Here is a 16,781-nt window from a genome sequence, read left to right as displayed (position 1 = left end):
TTTTCTCTGGAGTCCATATTCTCCTTAATGGGAAATGGTTTGTAGAGATACAATGTGGGCACAAAGAGTACTTCTTGCCACTGGATTGGTTATTTTCTAGGCCTTTTCAGTGGACTGTGTAGGAGAAAAAAAATGTTAAGATAAAATATATCGTTAATTCATGTTGATACCTTCAATTCAATTTCTGAATGACAGGATGTTTATTTAACTTCATCAGGCTCACATCTAATACAGATGCCAAAGATTTCCACTTCAATACTATCTTAATTATTCCTATTTGTTTATCCCACAATACCAACATTGCCATCAACAAATTAGTTACTGAAACAGTGTACAATTTAAAAATAATTATTTTAGTCCTGAAAGTACATCCTATTAGGGATGTACAAAGTATTATGCATTTAAGTCACTTGGGACAGTTCCTCTGTGTGGTTATGCCACCTACTAGATAGCATTTCGGATCATTTGGTTTCATTTTAACTTTCAATTTTTAAGGAATGCTTTTTTAAAAACTTAATTTAATTTTATAGTAATGTAAACTTCTACATGGTTGCAAAGTCACATCTACATAAGGTATATTCAGAGAAGTTCTCTATCCTTTTCTCTTACGTTATTCCCTTCTCCTGTAGTCACCATTTAAAAATGTTGTTACTCTATATATAAAGTAATTATAAGCAAGTATATATAGTACTCCCATTTCTTAGATAAAATAAGAGCATAGTACACTTCTTGCATTTTTCACTCAATATTTTTTACATGTGCAAAGTTCTGCATTGTGTGGATATGCCATAGTTGATTCATTCTATTGATAGATATTTGAGGGTTTTTTGTTTGTTTAATGCCAATTGGAAGAAAGTTTAAAATTAAATTTTATCATTAACTGATATTTTTTTGGGGAAATTCTATGTGGAGAATGACTGTTGTAGGAAGATAGGACTCAGTCTCATGTTCTTAAAGTCCCATCCATAGCATATATTTTCTATCAATTTGAGTAACCACAACTCAATCTATAGCTGTTTAAAATAGCACCACGTGGATGCCATGCTGTTTGATTGGTTTGTATATCCTTGCATTTAGACTAACTTACTTTTAGAAACCTTTCTCCATGTATTGTTTTGTTTTATTTTGTTTTTTTGTCTTGAGTATTTTTAACGCACATCACTCAATAGAAAACCAGCTTTTTAAAAAACAATTTTAAATTATTACAGTTTATTCTGAATCGAGTTACAGGAAGGAAAGGTACATTTCCTGTACATGGCAAAAATAGAATGATGGCAAGTAAGCTGACAAAGCATTCTCCTTATTGGTATTGGGTGGTTCAAATGTAAGCTAATAGAGCAGAAGTTTCCTTAGAGAGCAAGGTCTTACATGAAGAAGAATGAGTTAATATTGTAAAGTGCCTTAGAATAGTGCCTAGCACACATTAGGTAGCATATGTTTTTGCTGCTGTTGTTAATTGAAAAAAAAAATGTAGATAATATTTCTAATTTAGCAGGTCACTAACTGAACTCATAAGAATTCTCATAACAGCATTTAAGAAAATTATTATTAAAAAGGCATGTAAGCTCTTGGAAACAAATTGCTCAGTTTCCTTGTGATCATGTTACTTAATACTGACATCTTTGTAACTGAAAAGTTAGGATTTAAGGAAGGGATGATTATGATTACTGAGTGATTATGCAGATACTCCTTTTAACTTTCTGGTATATTAGAGGAGACAGGTACATAACTGAAATCTCTAAACTGCAATCCAACTGCTTGATCTCTGATGATTGTAGAGCCTTTATTTTGTGCCCTTCTAATTGTAAAAACCTTGTGACTAACCTTCACTTGTACCCATTTTATCCAGTTTTTCAACTTTAGAGTCTTAACGATCACTAAAGACAGCTCCAAATGTTTAGTTAGCCCAGAATGTTACTTACACCAGAACTAACCCACCCCAAGTTTAAAGTTACCTTGATAACAGAAGCTGGATCTAACCAAAATGTGCCTGCCTGACATGTGCAATAGCTTAGACTTTAACCTGTAAGTCACTTATACTTCAATATAATACTAAAAATTATGCCCATCGTTATATTAAGGCTGCCATTTTCTTATATACATTCTGTGAGTAAGCATGTAATCAATCTGCATATGTTCAATAATTAGATCACCTCTAAATTACATCATCTGGAGCCATTGTGCTCATTATCCTAAAACCTGCCCATCTTTTAATATTAGAAAACTATTTGAATTATTGCACTTTGGAGAAAACAGATTTTTGGGCCCATAGGTCATCTGCTTCCTGCTTTGGGTCCAGCAATAAACTCTTTTCTCTCTTGGAAACCCAGTGTCTCAGTAATTGGTCATTCGAGCACATTGGGCAAAGAATCCACCTTTCTTGGTCTGGTAAAAGCTTCATGTGTCTGAGAATAAGTTTATTTTGATGGCATCAAAGTTCATGAATTCCTTTACTTAATTCAAGTTGATTCAGTATTTAATTATCAACTCCATGATACTCCATACAAGTGCTAGAACACCCTGCCAAGAGTAGAAGACACTCTGGGAGATGGGCATTCAAACAATTATAATAAAACGAAGAACATAAGCAACTATAGTTAAAAAATTATAAAATAACAAAATATAAAATGATAAACACATAGACTAGCTTTTGTACTTAGTAACTACATATAAGTACTGAGGAGGACAGATACACTACTTTAAAATGTCTGTGAAATCCAAAGTATCCTCGCCATTAGACTGTTTTCTGCTATGTTCAGGCCCTAAATTAGAAAGTTAAGGCTGCAACTTAAGTGCGAATTAAGAAAACAGTAAAAGCTCGCATCAAAGTAATGCAGTCAGAATGAAGACAAGGTTTTCTATCTTATCCTAGTGTCCTTTAAGGCGCCTTCTTTCTCCCAAGAAGGGGGGTCGCTGAGATGGAGATGGAGAGTCCAGCTTCTTTAAATCCTGCTACTCTTTCTAGCTCTGGATTAGGTAACTGGGTCAGAGGCTTGCATAATAATCTTGGTCGTGAGAGTGCAAAGGAAAACAAAAGGTAACCTGACAGTCCATTCTCTGCCGCCGCTCCCCGCTTCCGACCCTGAGCCCTGAGTTCCTGTCCTGTGGGGTGTCGCCCCCGGGCTCAGCACCCGACCGCCCCCGCTTCTGCAAGGCTCGGGCCTCGGCCCTTTGGGCCCGCCTCCGGCTCAGGCTGGCCAAGGTGTCCCGGAGGCTCCCTGGCGCCCCCTGGCCCAGCTCCGGCGCCCGAGGTTTCCGGTGAGCGGCAGTAGCCGGTTATGACGACTCCCTCCTCCCGAGCAGCCGCCGACTCCTCCTTCTCCTCGGTAGCCCCGGCTCCAGGTGGGACTCACCCCGCGCCTCGAGGGCCTTACACCGGCTCCCCTTCCCGCCGCGGCCGTGCTCTGCGCTGCTCTCTGGCCCGGAGCGCGGTAGGCGACCTGCCCGCTACCGGCGCGGCGTCCCAACGGGCTGCAGCCCCTCCACGGACCTAGCCGGCGCCCTTCCCATCCCTTACGGGCTGGGGACGGGGGTACGGAGGAGACAACCCTGGCCCTCCCGGCCCGGGGCGCTCCGCCTCTTCCTCGGGGCGCACGGCGCCAGCAGCCGCGCACAGGGTCGCGGGGAGCCTGCCCCGCGCGGGGGAGGATACCGGGTCCCGGGCCCGCGCCCGGCTGGCCCGGTTCCCGGGCCGGGGCGGAGCCGCTCCCACAGGCTCCTCCCAGGCACGTTGAGGACCCGGGCCGTCGCGGTGGAGGGTGGCCGCGTTCCGCGGGGATCTTTGCGCCCGGGAGGCAGTCCCGAGCGGCTCTCGTGGTAGAGGACCTGAGCGCAGCATCCTAGCTGCCGAAGGGCTCGCGCTGCGGACCCCGCTACACTCATTCCCGGACTGACGTTATAGCAGACGGTTGTTGGACCTCCACCCCTGGAAGCCAAGCCCCTTCTGTTCCCTACTTTACACCGACCGTAAGACTATTGCCCGAGTGGGGGAGAGCCGGTTGAGGAGTCGTGCGTCTCAATGAATTTAACTTTCGTTTGTCTACTACCTTCTTTAAACTTGACCAAGTTCTGTCAGAGAGCGTTTTTCCATCTCACCCACTGTCGCCCCATCGGTCCCGGGTTTCACCCCTCATCATCTTTCAGGCATTTCTGTTTTTCCTCTCCCCATCCCCCTTTTTGGACCTGTGTAAATCCAATCAAGGGACATAGAAGTGGAGGTAGCCCCACTTCCTTGTGCTGAAGGAAAAAGCGCAGACTCTAAAGCTCACATCTGGTGGAGAACTGCACCTATCCATCCCTGGGAGCCTTGCAAAAGGACTCCACATTAGAAAGGCTTTCTGCCAGGCCCTGGGGTTGTTACTTTCTAGTTTCAGCAGACAACGCCCAGATCTTGAGCTTTTGCAGGTGGGTACGTGCCCTTTGCAAAAGCCAGATTTCTGAGCGGCTTCTTCAGATTTTTTCCCATGACCTAACCTTGCTCCCCCTCCATGGGTCAGTCGGTGAGTTTAGTTATGGCCAGAGCTCGGTCGAAGACAATGGTTTGGATAACCAAAGGTCAGGACTTGGTCGTAGTAATGACTTTATACCGGGAAGGACGAGTCAAAGGATAGAAATTTTGCTTGTTGAACCTTACGGCTAGCGGCTGTAGCTCACGTAGCAGTGCGATTCAGTGAGCTGGGTTACTCCAGTGAGAACCGGGAAAATTGTTTACTCCTGTGAATGCTATTTCTTTTAAGTATCCTGTCGGCCTGTACTATTTAATGCCTGTACAAAGTTGCTATCTCTTTTCCTGTTTACCATTAGAATCTGGTCTGTTAAATTACTGTCTTGAGCTTGGCACCTGTAACTTCACTTTTAGGAGTGTGGGATTCATTAAGGGAAAAAAGCAGCCACCGTGAGCACCAACTGAAGGCCAGGCCCTCTGCTTCAGGGTTATCAGATTAAATTATCATCTGTGTTAATATTTCCTTTAGTTTAAAATGTCACCTGGATGATACAGTCTATATTTGCATCTTTTTAAGGTAATATGTTCCATTTTTTGACAGATTTTAGATACTTGAAACATCACAACGGCTTTGGGTGGTTCTGAAGATTAAAGAGGTAGGTATTTTTATTATCAGTAGAATCATTGTTACTATTAATACATATTTTTAACTTTTGTAAAATTGCCACCAACTCATTGTTGGATAAAAGTCCAAACTAAAAATGTTAATTCCGATTAGCTTTACAACAGATAACAACATATTCTTCAGAGCCATCTAAGATTAAACCCCTAAATTCACCACTCTGGAGGGGAAATAGATTTCTTCTTGGCATTCCCACTGTGCAATTATGATCTTTTGGTCCTGAAACTTGACTCTTGATTGAATGTAGCAGTTTAGTTCTAAAGGCCCCTGTCTCCAGTGCCCATAATTATTGAAGACTGATTTTGAATGCTGGGCTTTCCAGTATGCCCCAGAGAACAACAGACCTTGCTGGTGGCGGGGGCGGGGGGGGGGGCAGACCTAAGAAGTACTACAGCTCTGTTATCTAGTGGAAAGAACACCTTTAAAATTTTTTTTTAAAAGTCGAGCAAAGATACCTCTTAAATGAAGCAAGAATGGCATGATTGCTGATGATTATTGTCTGGGATATGTAGGAGATAATATGGTCCAGCGATTTAATCCTTACAGGGTGAGTTAGAAGTGCAGTAAGTTTTGTGACCCTTACGTCTTTTCACGATGCTCAGCACTAAGGTGGGATGGGGAGAGTTTAGGGCCCAGTGTCTGAGGCAGACTGCCTGGATTTCACTCTGGAGTTTCTAAGCCTTTGACATTATCATCATAGATTATTTTAGCACTAGAATATAAGCTTCCCAAGGACAAGGGGTTTTATTCACTATCACATGTTCGTCACTGCCTCGTCAGTGCTTTGAAGAGCACCTGGCCCATGGTGTATACTCACATGTTACTGGATTATTATTTTTGATTCAGCAGACACCCATGGGCTCAGGGCCATTGCCCTTCCTTCCCCTCCATCCCCTCAGGTCACTGCATGGCTCGCTCCTCATTCAGCTCTCCGCTCAAATGTTAACTTTAACTACCCTGTCTGCTCCACATTGCTTTATACATTTATCTAATAAACACATAGCATTTAGTGGTGTTTCTAAACATCAGCAGTATTAACTCGCAACAATCCTTCAGAGAAGGTTTTATTATTATTTGCATTTTACAGATGGGAAAGCCGGGGCACAGAGAGGCTAAATAACTCACTCAAGGTCACACAGCTAGGAAGCTGCAGAACAAGGATTCAAACCCAGGTGGTCTAGCTTCAAAGTGTGTTCTTCACCACCATGCTATGTTGCCTATCATATTACCTTACTTTATTTCAGGCATTGGCAAGCTGGGTCAAATCAAACCCACCCGCCATCTTCTCCCCACCCCCAGTTTGTAAGTCAAGTTTTATTGAAACACATTCACATCCATTCCTTCAGCATAGGCTATGGCTGCTTTCCTCACAAAGGCATTGTTAGAAGTTGCCACAGAGTCTGTATGACTCACAAAGTCTAAAATACCTACTATCCCGCTTTTTACCAGAAAGTTTGCTGGTTTCTGTTTTACTTCATTCACGGCAGTGCCATCATCTAATATTTATTTGGTTGTTTATTTTAAGTCTCTTGCACTATGCTGTAAGCTCCATGAGCGCAAGGATCTTTTTTTTTAATTAAGATTTATTCACACACCATACAGTCTTCCAAAGTATACAATCAATTGTTCACATTACCTTCATATATAGTTCTTCATTCATCAACCCGATCTATTTTTTCAACATTTTCCTTGTAGCAGAAAAAGTGAGAGTAAGAATACAAAAAAAGAGTAAAAAAAGAACACCCAACTCGTGCTCCCCCCCACCCTATTTTCCCTTTAGTTTTTTGCCCCCGTTTTTCTACTCATCCATCCATACACTGGATAAAGGGGAATGTGATCCACAAGGCTTTCACAATCACTTTGTCACCCCTTGGAAAGCTACATTGTTATAAATCTTCTTCAAGATTCAAGGCTACTGGGTTGTAGTTTGATAGTTTCAGGTATTTACTACTAGCTATTCTAATTCATTAAAACCTAAAAAGAGTTATCTATATAGTGCGTAAGAATGTCCACCAGAGTGACCTCTCAACTCCATTTGGAATCTCTCAGCCACTGAAACTTTGTTTCGTTTCATTTCACATCCCCCTTTTGGTCAAGAAGATGTTTTCTCCATCCCAGGATGCTGGGTCCAGATTCCTCCCTGGGAGTCATATTCTGCGTTGCCAGGGAGATTTACACCCCTGGGTGTCAGATCCCACATAGTGGGGAGGGCAGTGATTTCACCTGCCAAGCTGGCTTGGTTAGAGAGAGAGGGCCACATCTGAGCAACAAAGAGGTACTCGGGGGAGACTCTTATGCACAATTATAAGCAGGCATAGCCTCTCCTTTGCAGTAACAGGCTTCTTAAGGGTAATTCCCATGATACAGGGCTCCGCACATCAAACCACCAGTCCTCAATGTTTGTCAGAACATCAGCAACCATACAGGTGAGGCAGTCCAACACCTCTGCATTTTTCCCCCAGCTCCTCAGGGGCAAGGATCTTTCTTGTTTGTTCACCTCCCTATACCTAGCTCCTAACACAGTGCCTGGTACCTAATAGGTGTTGAACAAATATCTGTTGAATATAAGGCGATAACCAGTGATGTAGCAAAGTTTGTTGTAATTATCTTAACACTTGACCCTTTTCTTTGACTTTTAAAGGAAATTTCTTGGCAAAGTTTTTCTCAGTTTGATCTCTAGGTTTGGCAGTTGCTATGTTAATACTGCTTGTCTTTGGGGTATTACTTCATGAAGTTCCTGTGAGTGGCCAAGATGAGGCTCCCCCCAAGGCTGACAGCATTCCCGGAGAGCCTCTGTATGACTATGCCCGCATCCACTTGCCTGAGGAGCACATTCCCTTCTTTTTGCACAACAATAGGCATATTGCCACGATCTGTAAGAAAGACTCACGTTGTCCTTATAAGGTCAGTATTATTTCTTCTCTTACTTAGTTGTAGAAAGATGCAATTTAGACTGGCTTACCAGTTCTGTTTTATAACCTGAACTTGAAGGTCGAATTCCATCTTACAGCTGTAACTGTGAGCCAGTCATTGGATTTCATCTAATCCTTCTAATTGACCCAACTTTGCTTAAAGTTATGTCCCATTCACAAAAGTGCAATGTTTATCTAAACCAGCAAGCCTGAAATAGTCAATGCTATTCCTATACTCTGTAAGTGAAGCAAAAATTAGATTTTATGCAGAAAGAATATATAGTTAAAACGAAAGAATTTCACACCTCTTCTTTCTTAAACTGCATTTAAGAGGGTTTTCAGTAATAACACCTCTGCCTCTGTCTCCACATAATTAAGACTTTTACAACTGCCTTCCTTCTGATTTAGAGCAGTTGGAAAGGCCTCAATTTGGAGCCTATTAAGACGTCTCACATAGCCTTAGAGATCAAAGCTGGGCATTGTAAGACACTTCCTTTCCCATGGTGCTGGCATGGGAAGCATATGGAAAAGCTAACCTGGGAATCAGACCAGCATTGCTCATGGGGCCTTGCAGAAGAGGCTGCTAACAGCCTGGCCAACAGCAGCTGTTGTGCCTCCCAAGGACAGCTGACCCTCTGCTGATCTTGATTGATGAGTGGAGCCGCTGATCCATGCAATTTAGCAGTGATGCTTTTGAGAATCGAAATTCCAATTGATATGACTCTTTAGGGACTGATTTTGGAATTGGTTTGCTCACCGGGAAAGACAGTTTCATTAAGCTACTTAAAGAAATTCTAATTCCAGTGGTCTTTGGTGTTCTGCTACCAAAGGTAGTGCCTGAGAAAAGCCTAGACTTTTGGTTCGGGGACAGCCAGGGCCAGGAGGGTAATTAAGGATAATGTTGTTGAGAACTTTAACACCTCTGTGCTTAGAATTTACTTCATTGCATGAACATATATTGTAAAATGTAAAAGTGAGAGTTCTGTTAGAGATTTGTTTTCTTCAAGGTAAAAATCCGAGTTCTCTCTAAATGTCAGAAGATGAGAGACTAGTCTAAATGCACATATTTTATGTTCTAGAAACACTTAGAAAATCTAAAGTACTGCTGGGGTTATGAGAAATCCTGCAAACCGGAGTTCAGGTTTGGTTACCCTGTTTGCGACTATGTGGACATGGGATGGTAAGTTTCCGTGTAGAATACTTTCCTTCCGCTTCAGGTTGTCTTCTTTCTCTGCAGTGTATGTTGATCTCTAATTTCCAGTTAGACTCTTTTGATTTTAGAGAGTAGTTCCTTTAGATATTAATGTGTTTATACAATCATGAGTTCAATTTGACTGTCTCCCACTGGGGTAGGAATATCTGTCATTTCCTCTATCAAAGGGAGAAAACAGTATGGATCACAAAGTGTTTCCCCCAGCATATGTACTAAAGAAGATAAATTGATAGTTTCCTCTTGATTCTACAGGGTTAAGTACAGTAAGTACTTTCAATACATATTAGGTTAATGGCAGTATAGAAAATACATTAACAGTCTTCAGTTCCAGATGATCCTGATTTCATTCATTTCTGTTGTGTATTTTTATTATAAAGGAATAAGTCTGGGAATAACTCATTTTGTAACATCATGTAACTTTGGATAGTTTTGGAAAAATTATGATAGTATGCTTTAAAAAACTCAAAAGTAATGGCAGATTTCAAGCAACATAAACTTTTAGAAAGAAAACTCAAAGTTCGGAAGAAGTAAAAATAAAAAAATCTTTTGTTTATGATTAGGACAGACACTCTTGAATCAGCTCAGGACATATTCTGGAAACAAGCTGACTTTGGATATGCCAGAGAGCGGCTGGAGGAAATGCATGTGCTTTGTCAGCCTCAGGAAATGGTGGGTGTTTTGATCCTTAATAAATGAGTTTGCTTTAGATTGTATTGTTAAAACAAGATAGATTGGCACTATATAAAGAATCCCTCACTCTCATCTGTTTATTGGCTTAAAATATTATTTAACTTCCCAAAAATAAGTTGCTCTGTTTCATTTGGAAGCCATGTCCTCATTTGCACATATATATCAGGTAGGAATATTTTGAGCAAGTTAATGTATTTTTAGGTTTATATATCTACCCCCACCCCACCCCCCAACATATGCAATGGAAATAAATTGGTAAATTGCATCTTCACAAATTCCCTCTCAGGTAATTTAGGACAGATGATACATTGTACCCCTCACCCTGCATCGTACTGCTCTATGTTTGTTTAGTACTGTATAGTTGGCAAAAAGCTTTTCTGTGCATTGGCTAGTGCAGATTCTCACAAGCATTATATTGGATGGGCAGGGCAGCTACTACCAATGCCACTTGATCAGAGAGGAAAACGAGGTCCTCAGAGAAGTGGAGCACCTTCTCAAGACCACATAGCTACTGTGTAGAATTATGCATCTAGAATTAAAATGCAGATCTTTTTTTACTTTACTTTCAACCTACTACATCACATCTCAGTAGATAAGACAAACAAGTTGTAGAGGCATTTTGCGGTAGTAAGTTGAAGAGCAGGCTCTAGACTGCAGGGTTCAAATCCTGGCTCTGCTGTTTAGCAGCTGTCTGGCCTTGGAGAAGTTACTCATCCTTTCTGTGTTTCAATTTCCTTTGCTTTAAAGCTACACCACGTTCCTTGCTTGTGCTAAGGATGAAATGAGATTCTCTGTATAAAAATTCTCAGTGTAATGCCAAGCTCACAGCAAAGGGCTCAGTGTTATTTATTTTTTTTATTGAAATATATTCACATACCATACAATCATCCAAAGTGTAAAACAGTTGTTTACAGTATCATCATATAGTTGTGCTTTCATCCCCACAATTAATTTTTGAACATGTTCATTACTCCAAAAAATAAAAATAAAAATAAGAGTAAAAAGAATGCCCAAATCATCCCATACCCCTTTTCTCCTGTATTATTCATTTACTTTATGTCCCCATTTTTCTGCTTGTTTGTTCATACACTGGGTGAAGGGAATGTGAGCCATAAGGTTATCACAATCACATGATCACACCATATAAGCTATATAGTTATACGTTCGCCTTCAAGAATCAAGGATACTGGGTTGCAGTTCAGCAGTTTCAGAGACTTCCTTCTAACTGTTCTAATAAACTAAAAACTGAAAAAAGTATCTATATAACACATAATAGTTAACCTCCAGAATGACCTCTCAACTCCATTTGAAATCTCTCAGCCACTGAAACTTTATTTTGTTTCATCTCCCTTCCTCCTTAGTGTTATTTTTTTAAGGTTCAAGGACTTGTAGTTACTTAAGGATTAAGAGCCGTTATCTTCCAGCCCACTGATCCTGAACCCCAAGACTTTGACATCTCAGGGGTCTCTGTTATCTCTAGGCAATCTGGAAAACTAAAGAAAAAAAGATTTTGCAATTTATTTGCATTAAAAAACTGGATATATGCTCTACAGTGCTGTTGGAGGGCGTCACATAACGGAACTTTTTGCAATCATAGGAAGATGAATGAACCCCAGCGGTGGGAGGCACGGTGTTACCCCGCATTGCTGCAGTACACCTTTCCAGACACTCTGTTCCGTGTGGAACTCTTTGGCTGGAGCCTCACTGTGCACACAAAGAGGGCAAGGGAAGAGCCACATCCCCTTCTTGCACATACCTTCCAGTGTGCCTTGTAGACCAAGATTTATCTCGATATGTTTTATGCTCTCAGTGTGTATACCGACTGCATATGGGTCAAGATTAAGGCCTCATATTCAATGGGAAGTTATGGAGCAAAAAGAAAAAAATGGCATTTAAATCTGTAAATAAAATTCAAAATAGATACAGGTTTTTCAAAGTTTCCTCCTTTCAACACAAACTATATTTGTTGAAAGAAGAACAGGCTCTGGTAGTGAATTCTTTAACTTCTCTTGAGGTTTTATGGTTTATAGAGAGTACCTCTTATTAAGTTTGGCAAGGGCCCTTCCTGTCTTGCATTCTAATGTCCCTTATATGGACCTTCTCGCATGTTCCCTTTGGCGCATCTTTGAAAAGTGTTTTCTCACGTAGCTGGGGTCTGGGGGTCGGGGGGCATTAGTAATGGTTGTGAGTGCATGGTGTGTTTTTTGTTTGTTTGTTTGTTTTTTGCTTTGTTTTGTATTTTTAAAGGGGACTCCAACTGTATGAACCACACATACAGCTCTTGGCTTTAAAATTTGAGGTTACACAAAAAAAGCATTTGGGAATTCTTTGCTTGTGCAAACTGGTAAAAGTATGCTTGGCCAAGATCTGCTGGGGAGGAGAAAAATCCTTAAACAGGTGCAGTCATGGGGAAGCTTTGTGTGGTTTGAACTGAGGATACCCTGCTGGACATGCTGTCAACATGTCCAGCAAGTTTGGGTGAGGCTTCCAATATTAAGGCTCAGAGTTGTTTTTTCTTTCTTCTTTCTTCTTCTACTTTCTTCTTTATTCAACCTTATTTCAGGGTGACTCAGGTCTGGTGTGTTCCCGTTATCTTCAGTATTGCAGAGCAACCAACCTCTACCTTGATTTAAGAAACATCAAGAGAGAGCACGACAGGTACTTACATGGTTGATGTGAACATTTAATGGAGGTTCTGAAATATGTTCAGATCTAGACATCTAGTCATATGGCTTGGATTTGCTTCAAAATAATATGGCTGTAGGGTTGGATGAGCCAGGTGAAACCTGAGTTTATCACTGAAGCTGAGTCGTGGGTAATTCAGGTTCCTCATTCTATTCTGCTACTTCTGTAGATGCTTGAAATTTTCTATTATAAAGAGTTAAATTCTAATGAAAATTTGATTTTGGAAATTGGTAAACCACCTTAGTTACAACCCATGTGCTTGAGTTATGAAAAATTTTCCAAGCTCAACTTAATTTCTTTTTATTCATCAGATTTAAAGAAGACTTTTTCCAAAGTGGTGAAATTGGAGGACATTGTAAACTTGACACTCGTACATTGATGTCTGAAGGTCAGCACAAAAGCCCTCTGCAGTCTTGGTATGATTTTTTTAAAAATAAATGTTTCTAAAGTATTTGCCTTTATTTCTGTAGGGATTCTCAAGTTGAAACTGTTACTTCTTTTGTAGATAATTTGGCTTGGGCTTCTGGGAATGAAGGTTACAAAGTGAATCCCTCCATTGTATCTGAATTAAATATGTGTTTATAAAATATTAGGAAGCATGATAATAGTACTTACTATTTGTTCATGACAGGAAAAATCAATTCAAACTTCCTGTAATTGTTGCATGTACTTAGGGCACACATTTTAGATAATGTACACATTTATTGAAGTATATAACAAATATCCAGAAAAGTATACAATTTAGGTTATGAAAAGTGAACTCGCCCATTTAACTATTAACCAGGTCAAAAAGTCATCATCATCAGTAACCCAGGTCCCCTCCCAGTCAATACCCTACCCTTGTCCCCAGGAATAAACATTACCCTAATTTTAAATACCGTTTATCAGTTTTTTGAACTTTATATAGAGTGGGGACACATTTTTTGTTTTGTTTTGAAATAATTTCACATTTTCAGGCAGTTGCAAAAAAAATAATACAAACCCTCTCCACAGAACTCCAAAATATCACCTCTGCCGGAGATACTCAGAGCCACCAGTTTTAACATTTTGCCATGTCTATCTATCTATCTGTCTATCTGTCTGTCTATCTATGTGTCTATCTGTCTATCTATGTATGTAATTATCTGTCATCATTTTCTGAACATCTGAGAGCAGAATGCACATGTCATATTCCATGAACCCACAATACTTCCATGTACATTTCCTAAGAAGGAATATTCTCTTGAGCAGTCAGCTTAAGTGCAGTTGTCAAGTAGGAAACACATTTTGATTTAAAATGTTTTCAGTATTAAACTAGTTCTTTGGTCTGTAAAGAAATTTACCCTTTTCAGAAATAAAGGAATTAGAGTATGTTTTTTAGCTTTTATTTTAAAATAATTTTAGACTCATGTAGAAGTTTAAGAACTAGTACAGAGGGTTCCTATTATACTCTAACTCTAGTTTCCCTTAATGAGAGCATCTTTTATAACCATCGTACAATTATCAAAACCAGGAACTTGACGTTGGTATGATGTTATTAAGTAAACTTTTGGATTTCACCAATGTTTTCAGACAGTCTTTTTTTTTCCCCCTCGATGTGTAGTTCTATGAAATTTTTATCACATCTAGGTGCATGGAACCACCACTGCAATAAGAATACAGAATTGTTCCATCACCCCCTCTCTTTATGGTCACACAGGGTACTCTTATATAATGTTAAATGTTAAGGTCAAATATTCATGCTAAGCAAACCATTCAGGATAATAATCCACCGTATATTTGTAGGCATTTTACGGTCTGCAGTGCATTATCTCACCTGACTTAACTGAGTTCACAGTAGGTAATTGGTGTATTCTAGTGGGCACTTTGATTCCTAGTATATTTTGATATCTAATCCCTCATAGTAATTCCCTAGGGTATGTTTGTATTAGTTCTCTATTGCTGTATAATAAAGTCCTCCAAAATTTAGCAGCTTGAAACAACAGACATTTATCTCTGTCCCTTCCTGGTGGTCAGGATTTGAGAGCAGTCAACCTGTTGGCCAGGTCTGCAGCCATCTCTAGGCTCAACTGGGGCTGGATAATCTGCTTCTCTGTTCACTCATGTTGTTGGTTGGGCTTCGGTTCTTTGTCATGAGGGCCTCTTCCTAGCACTATTCACAGCCAGGCAGGTGGCTTCCCCAGGAGCGAGTGGTCTAAGAGAGAAAGAGCATAAACCAAGATGAAAGCCACAGCCTTTGTACAATCTATCTCGGAAGTGACGTACCATCCCTTTTGCTGCATTCTGTTCATTAGGAGTGAGTCACCAAGTCCAGTCCACATTCAAGGGCAGGGTAATTAAGCTCTGCCTTTTGAAGGGAAAAGTATCAAAGAATTCATGGGCATTTTTTTTTAAATTCAGTTTTATTGAGATATCTTCACATACCATACAGTCATCCATGGTGTACAATCAGCTATTCATGGTACCATCATAGAGTTGTGCCTTCATCACCCCAATCCATTTTTGAACATTTTCTTTACAACATAAAGAATAAAAATAAGCATAACAAATAAAAGTAAAAAAGAACACCCGAATCATCCTCCCCATCCCACCCCAATCTTCATTTAGTCCCTGTCCCCACTTTTCTACTTGTCCATCCATAACTGGGTGATCCACAAGGTTTTCACCATCACACTAAACCCCTTGTAAGCTACGTAGTTGTACAATTGTCTTCAAAAGTCAAGGCCACTGGGTTGGAGTTTGATAGTTTCAGGTATTTACTTCTAGCTATTCCAATGCATTAAAACCTAAAAAGGGTTGTCTATATAGTGTGTAAGAATGTCCACCAGAGTGACCTCTCAACTCCATTTGAAATCTCTGTGCCACTGAAACTTTATTTTGTTTCATTTTGCTTCCCTCTTTTGGTCAAGAAGATGTTCTCAATCCCACGATGCCAGGTCCAGGTTCATCCCTGGGAGTCATATCCTGCGTTGCCAGGGAGATTTGCACCCTGGGAGTCAGGTCTCGTGGGCATATTTTTTAAAACTAAGAAAATATTTCAGCATTGAGTTTTAAAAATATGTATTTAATATTTGTTTTATATCAGCTATGGTCTCAAAGATGAGGAATAGCAGACAATCTTTATTCTAACTCTAAATATCTCTTATCACATGCTTGTGATTTTTTTTTTTTTAATATGGAAGAAAATTGTGCCATGTGGTATCCAAAGATGCTTTGTGAGAAATAGACCTTCCTTACCCCTGGAAGCTTAGTTTTCTGTTTCTTTTTTGAGGCACTCTATTTACTAGGCTGCTTATCTTTTTCAGAACCCAAAAGTCTACTATAGAGTTTCTCTGGGTCATTGTTCCTTTTGACACTTACCAGACTAAAGAACACCTTTCTGAATCTTCCCACTTCATTGGTAGATTATTTACCCTACCCATTTTATAAATTTCTTCTTTATTTGGAAAATTCCCAGTTTAACTATCCAGCATATTAGGCTAAATTTTATATTGTTTTGTGTTGCTTGTCTCAACATGAAGATTGATTTCAAGTTACCTAAATTTAAGTAAGTTTGAGAATTTGCAGGTATCTCCATAGACATAAAATTTATTCTAGAAATAAAATCCACCCAGTGAACAGATCCTAAATTGTGATGTTTCAATAAGAAGTCTGAAAGAATCACTTTAAAAGCATATCCCAATTCATAATTCTAGGTTTGCTGAGCTACAAAGCTATACTCAGCTGGACTTCAGACCTATAGAAGATGCTAAATGTGACATTGTTATTGAAAAGCCAACCTACTTCATGAAATTAGATGCAGGTGAGAAGTTGGTATGTCTCAAATTTATTTATTTAAGGAGGCTTTGCTCCTTTTTTGATATATGTGTGTAATTTCCTATGACTTTTTGGAAGCAGTATGGTGTTAAACAGTGGGTTTGCTTCAGCTTTCTTCTCTGAATAAATAGGTGAACTAGTTTGAATTTGTCCTTATTTTAGGCCTTGGGTATCTTAGAAGAAACCTTTACATTTATGTCAAATGGCTCAGTCAAAATCAAAAGATGAGAGAAGGAGTATGTACACCTTTTGTAACTAAGTGTACCCCATCTGCTTTCTCTAATCACTTGATTTAGATTGTGCTTCATTAAGTTTTTTTTAAAAATTATAAGCCTGTGTATACTATGGGTAGGAAAAGAA

General features: G+C 39.9%; 1 protein-coding gene across 8 annotated transcripts in view; it reads left to right on the top strand.

Annotated features, from left to right (window-relative positions):
- The first annotated feature begins 3,037 nt into the window (after positions 1-3,037).
- EOGT (EGF domain specific O-linked N-acetylglucosamine transferase) overlaps positions 3,038-16,781 on the top strand; it is a 37,510-nt gene continuing 23,766 nt past the window's right edge. For 2 of the 8 annotated variants that reach the window (XR_005211114.1, XM_037800073.1), the window contains exons 1-6: positions 7,350-8,030; positions 9,118-9,218; positions 9,812-9,920; positions 12,505-12,599; positions 12,938-13,042; positions 16,301-16,407. Coding sequence is in view for 7 of the 8 variants with exons in the window: in XM_037800073.1 (XP_037656001.1) it covers positions 7,821-8,030; positions 9,118-9,218; positions 9,812-9,920; positions 12,505-12,599; positions 12,938-13,042; positions 16,301-16,407 (727 nt within the window). In the remaining variant the exon portion in view is untranslated. Of the gene's footprint in view, positions 3,967-5,045; positions 5,101-7,349; positions 8,031-9,117; positions 9,219-9,811; positions 9,921-12,504; positions 12,600-12,937; positions 13,043-16,300; positions 16,408-16,781 lie in introns of those variants that run through there. The other 6 variants (XM_037800099.1, XM_037800087.1, XM_037800107.1 and 3 more) reach the window with 6 other exon arrangements.

The sequence above is a fragment of the Choloepus didactylus genome, chromosome 1 (assembly GCF_015220235.1).
Source record: "Choloepus didactylus isolate mChoDid1 chromosome 1, mChoDid1.pri, whole genome shotgun sequence".
NCBI lineage: Eukaryota > Metazoa > Chordata > Mammalia > Pilosa > Megalonychidae > Choloepus > Choloepus didactylus.
This window is presented reverse-complemented; position numbering and strand designations above follow the sequence as displayed.